Source organism: Phasianus colchicus, chromosome 3, assembly GCF_987193195.1.
Source record: "Phasianus colchicus chromosome 3, bPhaCol1.hap1.1, whole genome shotgun sequence".
NCBI classification, from domain to species: Eukaryota; Metazoa; Chordata; class Aves; order Galliformes; family Phasianidae; genus Phasianus; species Phasianus colchicus.
The window spans coordinates 34,629,955-34,647,277 of record NC_143438.1 but is presented as its reverse complement, the minus strand read 5'-3'; the positions used below and the strand labels follow the sequence as shown (position 1 = coordinate 34,647,277).

Here is a 17,323-nt window from a genome sequence, read left to right as displayed (position 1 = left end):
ATGTTGTACATCACAAATCTACTGAATACTACATACAGGTGAGGAATAGGGGCAACGGTGGACAAAGTATTTTCCATTTTCATTGTTCCTATTCAATGAAATCATTGTAAATTCTAGGCAGTCTAGTAATCCAGAACAGGAAAATTATCTAGCTGCTAGTATGCTGTTTTTGTAATGCAGAGTTTTCACTAAAATATTTATTTTATCAGAAACAGTTTCCAAAAAGAATAACTCCAATTATTGCTTGAGATAAAACATCTTTATCTAAGGAAAACTTGGTAGGAAAACCAAATTGGTTTCAAATGCACACCCTTCTATTGGAGCTCTATTTATTTTTTGTGCACAAAATGCTAAAATCCTCTTGCCAATAGATACAATAATACTATGGTTTTTGTTTCTGTGTATACTAAGACAAATCAGGATTGCCTGATCAGTCAGTTAGACTTGGTGTATTTCAGAATGGTTTTAATCAGGGATATGTGCTCTCAGTTCACAACTTTAGTCCACCTCATGATGAATTGAATATACTGTTGTTATAAGCCCTTCATGCATTCTTTTCTACTATTTGTCTCTTTTACCCAATGATGTAAAAGTAAATCAATCAAATAAAACATCTGTAGCTCAACAATTAAAATAAACAGCAAGTTTACTGTGTATAGAACACATTTATATGAATTACCATATTGAGTTAACTCTCTACTGCTTTCCCCATCTCACTCATAACAAAAGAAGACCTTTAGCAAGGATCAGATCCAGTAAGAATTTCAAGTTTTCCCAAATCTGGCTGCTCATTTAAATGTGCCACAAATGCAAGAAAGGTTTTTCATGCAGACACACTGCATGACAATCATGCATTAAAAAGAAAGATCATGCAGATAGTTGTTATAAGGATGTGCATTAAAATTTAAATTTTGTTGGCTACTGGTTGCACTTCTAACAGAGTCCACAGCACTGGGTGCTGATGTTGACTGCAGAAATAAAACCATCCCGCCATTCAACAGGTAAATTAACACAGCCTTCAACAGCACATCCCTTCACGCAGAAGTGGTACTTAAGTCAGAGCAAGCCTGAGCACGGCTCGGTACCATGATTCAGATATGACAGCCTAAGGCTACAGCTGCTAGGTTATTTTACAAGCACACTGAGCAACAACTCCCCAAGAAGGCACTTATTTGCAGGCTCCCCATTCTCACCAGTACCCAGCTTACTGTCCAGCACAGAGGGTTTGCTGGTATCACAAGACTGAAAAAGAATAGTGAGACAAAATGAAGAGAAAGAAAGAACAGGCCTGAAACAGGAAAATGATACTCTTTTCTTAAAAGATAAATGACCTTTTCCTTTCATATTCTGCTTCACTAACCTGAAGAGAATTTTGACCTCTTCTATTCAAGCAAACAATGCCATTTGGTTTCCAAGCAGGTTTTTCATGTTTTTTAGTAGGCCATATGGGGACATATGCCCTTTGAAAAAAAAATGATGGTTCGAAAATTAAATCATCTTTAAACTGAGAAATCTGGTCAGATTGTGTTTTATTTTTTTAAGTAGGGAGATTTTAAAAACAGTATTTGCCAACAACTTCCACAAAGTAGCATTCAATACGCAGATTTCCTACAAGAGTAGGAGGAACAAGCTTCTCTTTTTCATCTTCTGCATTAACTCTTGATAACTTATTTCTCAGTTTGGAGGGTGCTTTCTACTTTACTCAGACTCCAACTAAAAATTTCTTATGATTTCTTTAGGCTGATCCAAGTAGAACATAAAAATATCAACAATAGGATTGTCAGTGGTTTGGGGGGAAATTTAGACATATCCAAAATTTGAAGAAAAAAATCAGTACTTTTTAAAATGTTAAATGTCTGTGATTAGTGGGTATAAATGTATAGTAATTACTGCATGCTTTAGAAGTACTATGTAGCAAATATCAGAATTGCTCAAATACCTTCTTAATGTTAGAGATGCACTGAATGAACTTTATCAGTAAAGGTATCAAGGACTTTGTAACCTTCTTTACCAAGAGACCACATAGAATCATGCAGGAAATGATGCCCGCTCTCGCTGTCAGTATTAGTTCTACTCTTCTGAAGCTATTTATGAGATTAAACAAACAAAAACTCCTGCCTTCAGGAACATGGACAGCAAAAGAAGTCAGTGTTTACAGTGATATAAGGTAGAGTTAAACAAACTAGTGTGCAATCAAAGGCAACAATTAAAAATCGTAAGGTAGGGAAGTGAAAGTGCCCGTGTTGGAAGCTGTCTTTGGGATGCCATGTATTGAGAAAATTTCTCTCACTCACAAACATTGCCATTCCAGAAAGATGTGAATTAATGAAATTCAGGAAGGCACAGTAAAAAAGCGGCTATTACCAACATCGTGCATGTCAAGTACTACTTCCTCTCTCAAATCACGCATTTAAATAAAAGTTCTGCTCATTGCCACTTCTTAACATATGCATTGGTACAGGAATTTAAATCTAATTAAAGACACAGGGATTAATTTCCTGTCAGGGATTAAGATCTTTCCATCTACACAATGCTGAATAACAAATAAAAGGAAATATTGCCACAACTATTTGAAGAAAGCACTAAAGAAAAATGCCTTTTCTTTAGCTGATGCAAAGATAGTCAAAGGAGAACTAAAGCAGAAGAAGCAGATTAGATCTACAGCACAAAGAAGGCTAAGAGATAGAAATATGTCTTCAATAAAGACTTCAAACTTTAGTCATGACCACTAAGATTCTGTTGCAAGTACAGAGGAAAGAGAAAAAGACAGTGCCAACATGGAGTAGAATACAGATGGTTTTAAAGAACAAAACATGCACATAGACCTTCAAAGAAGTGTGGCACAGTGTCTGCAAAGCAAACCATGCACATCTGAATAACTACCACGAGTGTTTAAACAAAATAGATAGCATACATTATGAATATAAACTATGCCTTATTTTGGCTGTGAAATAACTATCAAAGCTTAAAGGGACCTGAAATTAAAGATGTATTTACCTAAGAGGTTGTGGTTACTGCATGGAACTTTTTTCATTACTAGAACTGTAAGACAATTGAAACAATGAAAACAGAACAGTATGAGTATAACAGAGATTAAATACTTCATTATGATGAGAAAATTCTTTTGTTTGAATGAAATTTATTAATTTAGAAAAAGTACTTCGATAGAAAAAGATCACCATCCCTCTTTTTTCTCCTCCTAAGTTCTCAATAAAGTATGAGGGAATTGCTGTGCTTCTGATTTTTTCACTTGTTCCCCTTTCCATATGCAATTCAGTGCTGAATGGATAACAGTAGTGACTCACATGGCACTGGACCAAGTTTGTTCCTGGCTACTACTTCCTATGTAGTGCCAGGCATCACTAAACATTATGAAAAGTGGTCTGAGACATAATCATATGGAGGACGGAAGAGAAAATAAGATTGTAGTATTATATTGTGGTTGCACCAAATATGACTTCACTTTTATTGCCTGTTTCCATGATTTGTACATCTTAAAAAGCATTTGGAGAACTAAAAAAATAAAGCCTACCTAACACTACAGCTTTTATTGTAATTCTGTTATTTCCATTTGGTACTACTTTTATAACTGCTAAGATAAAAAAATACATGCAGTTTGGAGAAGTATAACACACAGTATTTCTGATAACATCATCGTTTGGGTTGTAGCACTGCACTGCGTGTCATTCAGAGAAGTGAATAGCATGTCACAAACTAGATTTTCATCTGTGACAAGCCCCCCAGGCTGCGGCATGCCTTTATTGAAAAGCCCAAGTCTGACGTGCCTTTAATTTCACTGAAATGCACATTAAAAATTGTATAATATTCACATTTCATATAGCAAGTTTATTCTTCTCACTGTTAGCCTTTGTGGCATTGCAAAACTGCTCCACAAAGAGAGGTTCCAAACATTAACTCTCTGTGGGAAGTTTTTCTTTTACTTGGACACAGACTATCTTGCAAAACAAAGAACTTACTCTTTTAAGACTTGATTCGGTACAGCCTTTTACCAGCCCATTTGGAATACACATGCTTAATATTCAGTGTGCTCTTAAGCACTTCACTTAATCACAGCCTAAGAGAAAAAGCAGTATAAACAGTCTGAAAGCCTTGGGGAAAATACGTTGCATAATTCAACTATTCTACCCTCAATATTTTAAAGTATCTCTATTAAGAAGTAGAGAAAGAATATTCTACAGTTTTTAAACACCTTTTTACATGTCTCATCTTCTCTCAATTTACAATGGAGAAAAAAAAAAGCTGTTTTACATTTGTAAATTGCCAATAGGAAGGGTCTTCCATCTCTGTTGTAATATTTATATAGAATTCTTTCTAATATCACCCCCTTTTAGCACTCATCATCAGGTGAATGTTTGATGAACTGACTAATTTGTCAAAACAGTCAGAATACCTTAAATGTATAAGACAGATTATCTGATTGCCGAAGTATCCTAGTATCCTATCTCCCTTCCTGTGGAAACTCTACATATTTATTTCAATTAGAATATATGCATATATTTAGATGCACACTAGAAGTTATCCAAGTAGATCAATATTCTAGGTGCTTATTTGCATCTTTACTTGCCTGAACATTTTTAACACCTGACATTTACTCACTGATGCATTATACAAATATTTCAGCCTAAAATGCCTCAAATGCTCAAATATTATAAATAAAAAAAATCTAAAAGCAATAACTGAAGAGAGAGTTAGGTTTTTCTTTCTTTCCTCCTTCCATGTATATTCTACTTGCAGTTTCTACAGTGACAGAAATTTATGAGCCTAGTTACTCACATGCCACTACTTGGGTTTTAGAGGAAAGCATGCTTACTATTCATGATCTACAACACTTAATTTTCCACATTTTCTGACCCACATCTACAGGGATTTCTATTTACTCTCATAAACTTTTACCTGTAGCCCAGAAGCAGCTCAGATTCACATTAGAAGTGCTCTGGACCAGGTGGCATCCCCTCCTTCACAGCTATGGGTCAGCTCAAAGTGAATAAATGGTTGCTGCTCTGTCCCTTGAGACTTAACAGCTGAGTTTTGGGAATACACTAAAGCAGAGGAAAAGCTTAATTTGGTCTTCTGCAATGCCAGGAATTACCTGCCATGAGCCAATGGTCGAGAGAAAGTGGTAACAAATAGAGAAGTCTTAAAAGTTAATATGAAAAATAGTAGGAAATAGTTTTAAAAGTTACTGTGTAGCTGTCTAGAATAAATGCCAGTATAAAACTTTAACTTTCCTGTGTTTCACTAACATAACTGCAGGCTCCAAGAATTCTATTTGCAACTAGAGCACCTCTCCAAGGAAGAAAACTAGTTCATCATAGAAATCATGACTGCCAGAAAAGAGGAGCAGTGATGTATGAAAGTATAACCCACTGAACATCAGACCTGACAACCTCAGAGCATCTCCAGGCTAAGTCAGCTAATAACACCATTTTTAATATTTCAGCTAAATTCATAATACTCAGCAAAATTCTATATTCAAGTTCAGAATATTTTTGCCTTAAGCTGTCATAAAGTTTAACAGCAGAGTGTATGTTAACTGGTGAAGCCAAAATCTCAGAAGTACTGAAGTATGAACTGAGAATTAAAATGAAATATTACATCGTTATTTATTTTTTTTTAATTTTTTTGGCAAAAAGGAAAAAAGTACATTGCAAAATAGTTCTTAGTGGAAAATTTTGTTGAGAGTGCACAGAAAATCATGCTAAGTTCCAATTTTTATAATATTAATGTGGGTCATTTTCACTGATAACAAAAAAAGACTCAACTTGATAAGCTTTTTTTAATTGCCCATTGATGGGGTAACCTAGATGAAAACAGAACATAAATTAAAAGAATGCCATGCAACTATTAAGCAATGGAAAGAAGTCATCCAATTAATCTAAATCAATCTATCTTTGCAAATATTACAAAGTATCCAAAACAGTAATGTAAAGGATAAAAAGAAGGCATAAAGGATAAAAAGGATTAAAAAGTAGAAACTACCTTTATATTTTGTTCGTTCCTTAAAGAAAGTGACTTCAAGGTTTAGACATATTTAGAAATATATTTAACATCTATATGTTGTAATCATTTTTTAAACACTCAATACTTACGTAAAGCCAAACAGATGTTGAGATTTTAGAGTAGTATGATAACAACTCCACAAATAGCAAAAAATTTATTCTGAAGATTTTCATAAAGTGGTTTATGAATAGTCTTCTTATTGCTTCAACCTCCATAATGCAATCTGTACTCACTCCGAGCTTCCTCTTTTATCTCCTTTCCATATTACTATTTCATATTTCCAAATATCTGATGCCCAATTAAGAATTATACTTTTGTGCCAAAAGAATATGTATAACCATCCAGCAGAGTGGATCACTAAAATGTTCAGCATTTTTATAATTTACAAAATCTACATTAGAAGCTACAGCCTTTTATAGGCATCACTAGATGTTACATTGTAAATTGCTACACTCCACCACATTATTTCAACTGCTCATAGTTATTTGATATCTGAGTCATGTAATTCCACACAGTACTCTATCTAGCACCATTCTCTAAATGTGCTTGAAAAAATTCTTGTCTAATCATTCATACAGTACTATAACTGATCAGCTCTCTTAAAATGTATTCATTAATTCTAGAAAGCATTTCAGAAACATTTTTTTTTAATTATTTTTCAGTGAGTTAAAAGGATTTTAGAATAACATTTTGAGTTATATCCGAAAGTTAAAGCAGTTTGCTAGGTAAGGACCTCCTCCTGCTCACAATGAAGTTAAAAGAGATTTGCCACTGACTACGACAGGAATGGGATAAAACCAGTAAAATCTTACTATATTTTGCCTTTACAGTGAAATAATGATAAAACAATGTCCAATAAAAGAAGTTACAGTAATAATACTAAAACACCATTTGGCATCTTTATAGCATTTATGATCCCAAAAGAGTCCTGGTGTAAAGCTAGTAAATAATATCTTCCTTATCTATGTGAAATCTCAGGGAAAATTTTAGGTATACAGAATGGAATTACTGGAGCTGGAACAATCCCAAGGCAGCAGGGCTAACATCTGTTCCAGTGGAAAATAAAACAAGATCTGCAAATTCCTCAAGCACTCAGGAATTCAGCTTTATACAACAATGAAAATATGTTCTCTCTACATTCATACTGTTTTTTAACTCTAGATTCATAGCTAGAAAGTATTCATATCTCAAATTCTGAGCTAACTCAGGCACTTCTGCAGTGTTCAATTCTAGAAAAGGAACAAGAAAGCACATAGAAGAAGGAATATGCAGTCTGAGGCTGATGCAGGATAATTAATCTTGCTTCTCCAACCACTGAGCATGCTGAGAGCATAAGGTGCAACTGAAGGCTGTGGAATGTCTGGTAAATTTTATTCCCAAGCCACTGGGCAGCTGAGGGTCTGGGCATATCCATTGGAAGACAACTTTGGTTGTAATTTCAAATGGAGCCATAGCAAATAGAAGCAGTAGCATCTGTAAATTCACCTTACAGTTCTATTTCTTCTCTTAGCAACACCAAATGCAGAAACTACTATACCACTGGAAGTCACTGTTACTATGGAAGGTATTTAATTTGTGGATTTTTTCCATACGTGACTGCATCATCTGCAAATCTCTCACCTGAAGACAATTCAGCTGTGCCCATACCAGACTCCATTTGATTCATAGACCATCTGCCAGCTAACAATAAAAAAACTTATTTGGCTCTTCAGGACCATCATGCTCCATCTAGTGAATACTTACATGGCCCATCTAGTAAACAAATGGCCCATACAGATGTGTCTATATCAGACATATTTCTATGGAATGAATATAATCTGTTAGAGCTCTACTCTTCAACAAGGACAGTAAAATCAGCTTCAAGAAAAGCACAGCCAGGTGAGATGGTGTTCTTTAAACTCTATACACTATTAAATAAATCAGAAGGTACACTGCAGAATCAAAATTCAGAACTGCTTGCTGATGTAGATTATATAAAAACCTTCTAGGAAATCACTCCCATTACATTTTCTTAAATACACTTTTTTGTACAGTCTTCAATTCCAGACTTAGCGGTGTTAAAAAAATATAAAAAGAAAAGGTAAGGAGCATAGCTACGGATTTGATCCCTCTCTCAGGGCCACTCCATCCAAATCCCACTCCCTGCTGACGCTTCCTCCACCCCCTCCACTGAATATCTCTTGGTGAAGACACAGTCTTCCTCTCCTCTCTAGTACAGCAACCACCTTTACACAGCTTGTAATATCCACTTGGCATACTCCACTTCCTTCCATGGGTGGCAGGAAGTTTCCACTTCTTCAGGAGGTTCAGTATTGCCCTTGAAGGTGATAATACTGGAAAGAGGCTTGAAATAATTTTTACCTGTGCTATGTAATCATGAAATGCATAAATGCTAAGTCTGTGAGCCATTTTTCATCTTCAAGTTCAGCACAAATTTTCCTTTTGAGTCCATTAATGACTGGATTTCATTTTGCAAATCATGAAATCTTTTTAGCATTTTACCCTGACTTAGATACTTCAGAAAAGTAAAGGATGCCCCCCTAATCAGCATCCATACTTCTAAGGAATTCCTGGAATTGGTGATTCAATCTGTTGGACTTTATGAAATTCACAGCTTTGATGGTGATTTGCACAACATTATCCATTTTTAACGCTTTTGCGCATAAATTTTTTTTTGATGTTATGATGCAGCAATACTTCATCAAATGTCAGTTGCTGGCAGAAGTTGCATCATCTTTTATTAATTATATAAATCCCTCTTTTTTACCAGCCATCACCTGGGCATTATCAGGAACTATACCAGATAAGTTGACATGGGTTAAAGAAAAATACTTTAATGTAATTTTTAGTGCTTCATACAGATCAAGAGATTTAGTAATTTCAATGGCACCAAAGACACTATTTCTTAAGTGACATTATATTCATTATCAATACCTCTAATAAAAATGGTAAGCTTAGCCACATCTGTAGCATCAGTACTTTCATCTATCACCAAAGCATGAAATTTGAAATTAGCAGCTTTACTCTTCTGATTCTTTTGATAGATTTTCCTATTTCTTCAGACTGAGGAAGCTGAGAGATATTACCCAAAGCTTAGAAAATGTTTTATTAACTCTGCTGTAAATGCATGTTATTCATTTATTTTCATCAAACATCCGCCTAGTAGAATGACAGATGCAGTAATAAGTGTTCTACAACTTCAGACTAAAGTCTTTTTTATCGCCACCTACTATATTTATTAAATCATCAACTATTGATTAGCTTGAGAGCTAATCTTGAAATGGCACTGTTAATCTCAGCTTTCACTTTAGAAAGTTTGTGTTTCCTTCTGTATTCAGTTTCCTAATGAGTAAACATTATTTATGATCCTATGCTAACTTGTTTAACAGCTCTCCATTTTGGCAGACATTTATTTCCTAACCAAATTGGCTCTATCAAGAGCAAATAATCCCCCAACCCACTGTACCACTCTCAGTTGCTCATCTGAGTTGGATAATGCAGTGGAAGTCAGGAGGGAGTAAGAAACTAAGAGATTCACCACATTTATCTTCACTGGGGGAAGTTAAGATTCAAGATTCATGTAGGCGGTCTTTCATACAGCCAGACCCCAACTTCTTGTGCTACACAAGAAATCCTGTAACAGGAAGAAAGTTCTGAAAAAGGAAAAGGAAACAAGGCACTAAGATATGACTGGTTCACACTCATAACGCATGAAGTCAGGTGTGGAAAAAACTGAGATCTGCTAGTAGTTGGGCAGGGTTATGAGCACAAACGTGTATACATATATAGGTATATGTAACTTCTTGATTGCATTTTCCTAGCTTATTGAAATTCTCACAACACCCAATTATGTATAATTTAAATTTTTTTTTTTAAGGTGTTAGGTATTACATTTCACACTAGACCCTCTCCTCCCTCCTTTTATGACATTAAAAGTACTTTGAAAGAACAATCCTAGATTAACAAGGAGCAACCTTTATTAAAATTTCTGCCCTCCCCCAACTCTTTTACTGTCTTCTCTGCCTCAGCCATGGCTAAATAAATAAATAAACAAACAAACAAAAAACCAAACAAATAAATAAATAAAATTAGACTCTAGGTATAAGTAACTTGGGCTCTGATATGGAACTGTTAATGCAAAATTGACTGCAGTGATCAATGCCACTACAGAAATGCTTGTTAGACCCACCTATTAAGCATAAATTCTCTTGGCTAAAGTCGTAATTGATTCAACCTGATTCTGTGCCACAGAACCAGGTATTTCTCAATTTGACAAGTCTAAGGATTGTTGTTTTTCCCAGTGAAATAAATTTTCTAGGCCATGAAACAAATACTTCCTTGCTGATGCTATTCTGATGCTAATACCACTAGTATTCCTAAGATAGTTTGGACAGCATAGGGACTGCTGAAGGCTGGAAAGTGGATGCAGACTGCTAAAATCAATCTTCAGAAATAATCAGCATCAACATAAAAAATGAACTTCATATCAATAAACATTTCCAGTTCTGAAACATGACTGGATCATTTTGAATGCAGGATGCCAGGGACAAGCATGAAAGCTATTTCATGGCAATGCTTTCAATTCTTCAGCAGCTACTCTGATGGAATTTTATCATACTGTGCTTCAGCAGTCTCTGGCTGACATAAGAGAAATACAACACTGTATTTAATTCTCTTTCTCCTTCACTGTAATTCTTTTTTAACTACACACAAATAATAGACACCAATAAGGATGAGAAGTACATTATAAATTCCAAATCACAGACAACAGCAATAAACTCAAGCAAGAGAATACCCTACTGAAACAGGGCACAAATGTCAAAGGTTAAAGAGATTATAAAATTATAAGAATGCTTTTAAAAGTATTATTTAGAACAATGCTGTATTATCCACTAAAAATGTATTAACAATTATCTCCAGCACATACTGTATTTTTACCACCACCTAGCTATACTATGGAACACCTATAAACAGCATATTGAGAGCAAATGCAGTATTTAATATATCTTTCCAAGCATAGTCAACTTTTTTTTTCCTAACAGATAACATTTTTGCAGTTCTAAGTTTACTATGTAATCTTCCAAAGTCTTCACACAGGAAAAAAAAAAGGGTGGTGGTGGGGGGAATGACTTATTTTCCTGCAATTTTCTAGATGAGTTTAATTCAATAAGCACTAAATATGAGTGTTTCCTGAAAAGCCCCCCTGAAAAACAGCTCTAATTCTTTAGTAATAATCAAGCTTCCAAGTTTTATTATGCTAGTATTACATTAAATAAATGTAGTTTTTCTTTCCTTCATCCTTTAGGAAAACAATCTTGCTTTAAGATAATTATTCCAGCCTGGAAAATACTCTTTACTTTTCACATGTGTATCTTATTGGTAATATCCTATTTACTGCTGTGTGATAGAAAGACAGAAAGACAGATAGAAAAATAGATAGATCTCACAGATAAATTTTGTTTCTCATCACTTCATCACTCAGCATTGATTCAAAGCAGTAACATTTCAACAGAGACCTTCATAGATACTCCAACTCTAAAATACCTCCAGTGGATCTGTCAGCTATACAAGGAGATATCTCATACATCTAAAGTGGCTCAAAATATATTGTACTTCTTATCTTTCATTTTCTGACAATTCGGTTATCAGAAAGAAGACGTTATTTGACAAAAAGAGACATACTTAGCCAGGAAACAGGTATATAGTGGTTTATAAATCATGCAGGTGACAAGGCTGCATCCCATTTACAAAACTGGTTTTATCTTGATTAAGAAAACTGAGGAAAAAATGTCCAAAATCTTTTATGAGATCTTTGTTATAGTAACTCTCCATTAATAAGTTAGTGTTTTGGTAGGCACAGAATTAGGAAAAAATTTAAACTTAGTTCCAGATCAAAAGAACTCCCACCTAGGACATTGGTAGCTGCAGTCAGACCATTCTAACCATAAACTTATTCAGCCTCAGTGGATCTGGCTGCAGAATTAGAACATTCAGGTTAATAATATTGTAGGAACATCCCCTGCAGCTCTTTTGTCTATTTGTATCGCATTTTTCATCACAAAAGTCTTTTTATTTGTACAACTGTGACCGACTTACCTTTTTTTTTTAAAAAAAGAGTAGCAGATAACTACATTATTGCTTCCTGATAAAACACCAGATAATACTTGTTTCCTTGCTCTGTATTCCAAATACACACACTTTACTGTAAGTTTGATAACCTCAGTGAGAATATAATAAGAAAAGGAGTCATTTTTCTTAGGGGAAAAAAAAAAAGTCTGGAGAAAGAACAGAACCTTCAGCAATGTTTAAAGAATAGCTATAATGTTCCTCTGTACTCTGCCCTCAGGAGGCCCCATCTGGAATACTGCAGCCAGGTCTGGGGCCCCCAATACAGGAAAGATGTGGAGCTGTTGGAGTGAGTCCAGAGGAGGCTACAAAGATGATCAGAGGGCTGGAGCACCTCCCCTATGAAGACAGGCTGAGGGAGCTGGGCTTGTTCAGCCTGGAAAAAAGAAGGTTGTGGGGTGACCTAATTGCAGCCTTCCAGTATTTAAAAGAGGATTATAAACAGGGAAGGAACCAACTTTTTACAAGAGTTCACAGTGATAGGACAAGGGGTATGGTTTTAAGCTCAAGGAGGGCAGGTTTAAATTATATGTCAGGGGGAAATTCTTTACCAAGAGAGTGGTAAGGTGCTGGAACAAGCTGCCCAAAGAGGTTGTGGATGCTCCATCCCTGGAGGTGTTTAAGGCCAGATTGCATGGAGCTCTGGGCAACCTGGTCTAGTATCAGATCTGGAGGTTGGTGGCCCTGTGGCAGCGTTGTTAGAACTTGATCCTTGTGGTCCCTTCCAACTCAAGCCATTCTATGATTCTATGAATTTCCTTTCTAACTACGACTTCTGACAGTAAAGCAGAACAAGCAACATCAATGAACTGAAATTCTGATGTGTAAAAAGAGGATTACTCATGTCAAGTCTTTAGGCAGTAGCATAAGCCATTTTCTAAATCTTGTTTCCAAGAAAAAAAAAAATTGATCAGAAAACAGAACAGAAAACTGGAAAAAAAAAAAAATCTATAATCAGGAAGTGGCACTCACTTCACTCTCAGCAAGTCTTTTCAAAATTATTAACAAAATAAAAATAAACAACTAACCTCCACCACCATGAAATGCCTGCCACACAAATACTGGGTAAAGGGAATTATGATTTATAATGTCACAATGTTTCTGATATGGTGTGCAAAGAGAGCATATGAAAGACGACAACGACATGACAATGACTCTTCTTATTAGATTCTGCATTTTCAGATTCTTGTCTACACCTTCTTCACTTTCTCCTCTTAATCATTAAGACGTACTTTACTGCATCCTGGGATAATGTTTTTGAATACTGATCAGACTCCTTTTACTTCTTCCTTCAGAAACTCATTTTATATTTGGTGTAGATTATACCCAGTAATAAATTACTGGGCTTTTCCCATTTAAAATAAGTTGTCAAAAACAAATTGTAGAAATTTTATATTCAAATATTTTTCTGGAAATTAAAATCACATTAAAATGTGATCTGCCACTCTCAGACCTAAGGACTGCATTCCCATTAATGTTTTAAAGTAGGAAAGCAATGCATTAGACTGAAGAATTTAAAGTTTATAAATATTTCTGGTAAGTTTCAACCTGTTCCTTTGACTTTCTGAGCACTGAGAAATTAAAAACTTTCATGTCTGCTTTGAAATTCCTCTTCTTTCACTTTCTAGAATACTTATGTATTATTTGTTCTAATTACATCCTAAGGAAGTCTATCTGCTATAAGTTTTCTTGTTTTCTTTTCGATTAGAACATTTTTTAGAACATACTGTAGGAACAAGAAGCATGATCCTTTACAGATAAGAAAATAGAAAACGAACTTAATATTCTATACTTGTCACTACGTACTTGAAAAAACAATACAAGCATAATCTGCATTTTTCAATGAATTAGTTAATGATTACACTGCTAACATAAAGCAAATGCCAGATTTGGTTGTGCACTGTCACAGTAACTTGGTAAATACTCTTAAAATAAAACATTTTAGAAAGTGATTGAGACAAATACTAAACACACTGAATAAATAATCTTGCAGTAATTTCATTAAAAACTGAACACATAAAGTACATCAGCATGGTTGAATATGTTTGGTGAATCTTTGATTCATTCCTTCCCTGAAGGAATGCAGTTCTCATTTGAGTTTTTGCTAAAATTAAGATAAAAGAGTCTTCTACATCTTAGAGGTGCTGGTTTTTCTCTGTTTTTTTTTTTTTTTTTTTTCCCTTGAGGGTGAGGGGCAGTGATTTAGCCAGTAGAGTAATTACGTAGTCTTAATGACATCTATCAGTTTTAACACAATGGGCTTCCTGGACTAATAGCAGGCAAAAAAGAATAAGATGGTAAAAACAAAGCTGTGTAGCCAAAATAGAATTTCATCCACCTTGAGAGATGCTGAACTTTAATGAACTCAGGACATACATGTCTGAGTCCCCATAGGATCTGGTTTACAGCTGTCACTGACTGATTTATCAACAATGTGGTTTTGTTATAGATGCAAAATACTTTTACTATAGCCTTCAGCTAAACAAAATGTAAAAAGAAAGCAAATTTTCTATTGTACTTGCAACTAGATTCCAGTACTGCCTTGCCACACAATTGCTCATTAATTACAAATCCTAAATTAGTTTCAGTTGTATTGTGATACAAAGCAGGTTTCCTCAGCAGTTAACAAGGACACCAAAAAGTTGAGCCTGCACTCATTTTTGATATGTACACTTTGACATTTCCTCCTTGAAACAATCTGTGACATGTATGACAACCTTAGTTCTGCTGCTTCAAAATGTTTTGAGGTTAACTGATTTCCAAGACAATTTAAATTAACTCAGGGACAGAATGTGACAAGCTACTGTACAGTAGCTGAAATGATGCCAACTTTCTGCATGCTCTTGCCACAGAGATATTTCTACAAGAACTACTTGCATTCACCACTGAATTACATGTTTCTTCAAAACTCTGATTTCCTTATCTAGCCATGTTGCAGGCCAATATGCTGCATTAAAAAAAAAAGGGATGCCAGGAGCTTCTCCCATTTGCTATAACTACTGGATACTGTGAAGATCATCCTCACTAAAATGGAGCTTCCTCAGCTCTCTTGAAGGAGAATAGCTCTGCACACTCTTGAACGTGTATACTCTTTCAAATTCTCATAAACATTTAAGCAATTTTAAGGCTACATTCCTTAGTGCCTCTGCTAAAAAACAGGAGCAGTGTCAAAGAAAAGTTACCATGAATTTGCAATGGTGTCACTGAAAACAGAGTTAGATTAATATTGTATGTGATTATGTGTGTTCAGTCATAACTACCATGCTTTGTAGTTGACTGTGAAAAAATAGAAATGTTGAAAATATGTAAATGTCTTCTGAAATACACTGGTGGATGTTTTAGGATGTACAGCACTGGAGTTGGAGACATTAGTGTAGTATATAGTGTACTATAACCTATTACTGAAAATAAAAGATGTGGGAAAATAGGTATTTTCAGATTGCATCCCAGGTACATCTTAACTACAAAAACAGTCACTTAAAAGGGCACTGCAACTTACAGCACTCATGGTTCCCTTAAGACCATTCTGGGTTGTTAATTCAGATCACATCAATGCTTAAAAATTTGATAACTGAGTAATTAAACAATGTCATCTCTTGGCACCAGAAGACAGGTAATAAGCAAAGCATCCACTTTAATTGCAAAGATAAATTAGGAATCTCTGAAAAGAAAAGAAATATACACCTATCTTTCTTTCTCAAGAGTATTTTAAATGCAGTGCTTGCTTGAGCTACTGACTTAAAATCATGAGTTCCCTCCTCCCCCAGAAATTGCTGCTTAGGACTTACTGTTACTCCAAAGAAGTTTGTTTCATTCATAGCATCCAGAAAAATTTTGCCAAGTTTGTGATTTGTATAATTAAAATCTTCAATTTTTTGGTGTTTATTGGTGGCATTGAGATACTTCATTGCCCGCTGCAAGGTCTTGGCAATCACCCATATTCCATCATAGGCGTAACCATGAAATTTGCTGGATTGTCCATCACCACGCTTTGCGTTGTATTCCCTTTCATATTGCTGTGGAGTCTGCAGAGGAGAAAAATTTCAGTTTTACTTCAATACCTAACATTTCACTGATTCATGTCCATACAGAACAAGGGGGAATGTCCTTAAACTAAATGAGGGAAGATTTATATTAAATGTTAAGAGGAAATTCTTTACTCAGAGGGTGGTGAGGCCCTGGCACAGACTGTACAGAGAAGCTGTAGATGCCCCATCCCTGGAGGAGTTCAAGGCCAGGTTGGATGGGGCCCTGGGCAGCTGAGCTGGGGGATGGCAAATATGCCACCTTAGAACTCAGTTGTCTTTAATGTGCCTTCCAATCCAAGCTATCCTATGATTCTATGATACCTGAACCATAAAGTGCATGCTCTAGTTTAGATGAATGTGTCACTAACATAGAAAAGGCAACCAAAGCAAGAATTAAGAAACAGTAATTCCAAAAATGTATGCTGTCTATGTTACAAAACTGATGGTGAGGCCATGAGGGGGATTTAGGAGACAGAGAGACTGAAAAGTCCTGCTTCTCTGTATGAAGGACAGCTTTATTTATTTTGCTTTCATACGAAAGGTTTTAGTTCAACCAAAACTATCAGCATGGGATGCATACTGGTGAGCCATAATACTAGAAAATAGAGTCTGTATCCCTGAAGATAAATGCTCTGATTATACTCTATAGAATAATGCAAATCAAATGGTCTTTACTTAAGTAACTATTTTCTTAATGTGCAATTATTTGAGTGGCAATTTGCCTATATTTTACAAGTTTACTGTGCTCTTTACGATGTGCTCTCTTATGATGAGTTGCCTTTTCATAAAGTTGCCTTTCCTGCTCACTCAGCAAAGCATGAAAAACAACAGATGAAAAAATGATGAAAAATAGCAAAATCAGGCATGTTTATTCATCGATGAGAGTTTGCAGGCATTTATGCTATGATAAAATGTTATGTACTTTATGGAAATACTACATATTTATATGTTTAAAGGAACCCCCTCCAGTTCAGAGAGGCAAAAATAATCAATGACATTTGTAGAACTAGGGATAAACATGAATGTTTTCTATTCTGTAAACAAAAATACTGATTTACCATAATGCAACATGTGATATTGAAGACTAATTCAAGCTTTATTGTTTATTTATCTGTAAGGTCCATAAAGGGTAAAGACAACAGTATTTA

General features: G+C 35.2%; 1 protein-coding gene across 2 annotated transcripts in view; it reads right to left on the bottom strand.

Annotated features, from left to right (window-relative positions):
• Positions 1-17,323, bottom strand: part of GABBR2 (gamma-aminobutyric acid type B receptor subunit 2) — a 446,063-nt gene that overhangs the window by 204,026 nt on the left and 224,714 nt on the right. For both annotated transcript variants that reach the window (XM_031589113.2, XM_090137258.1), the window contains exon 7: positions 15,936-16,172. In XM_031589113.2, the coding sequence (XP_031444973.1) occupies positions 15,936-16,172 (237 nt within the window). The remainder of the gene's footprint in view (positions 1-15,935; positions 16,173-17,323) is intronic.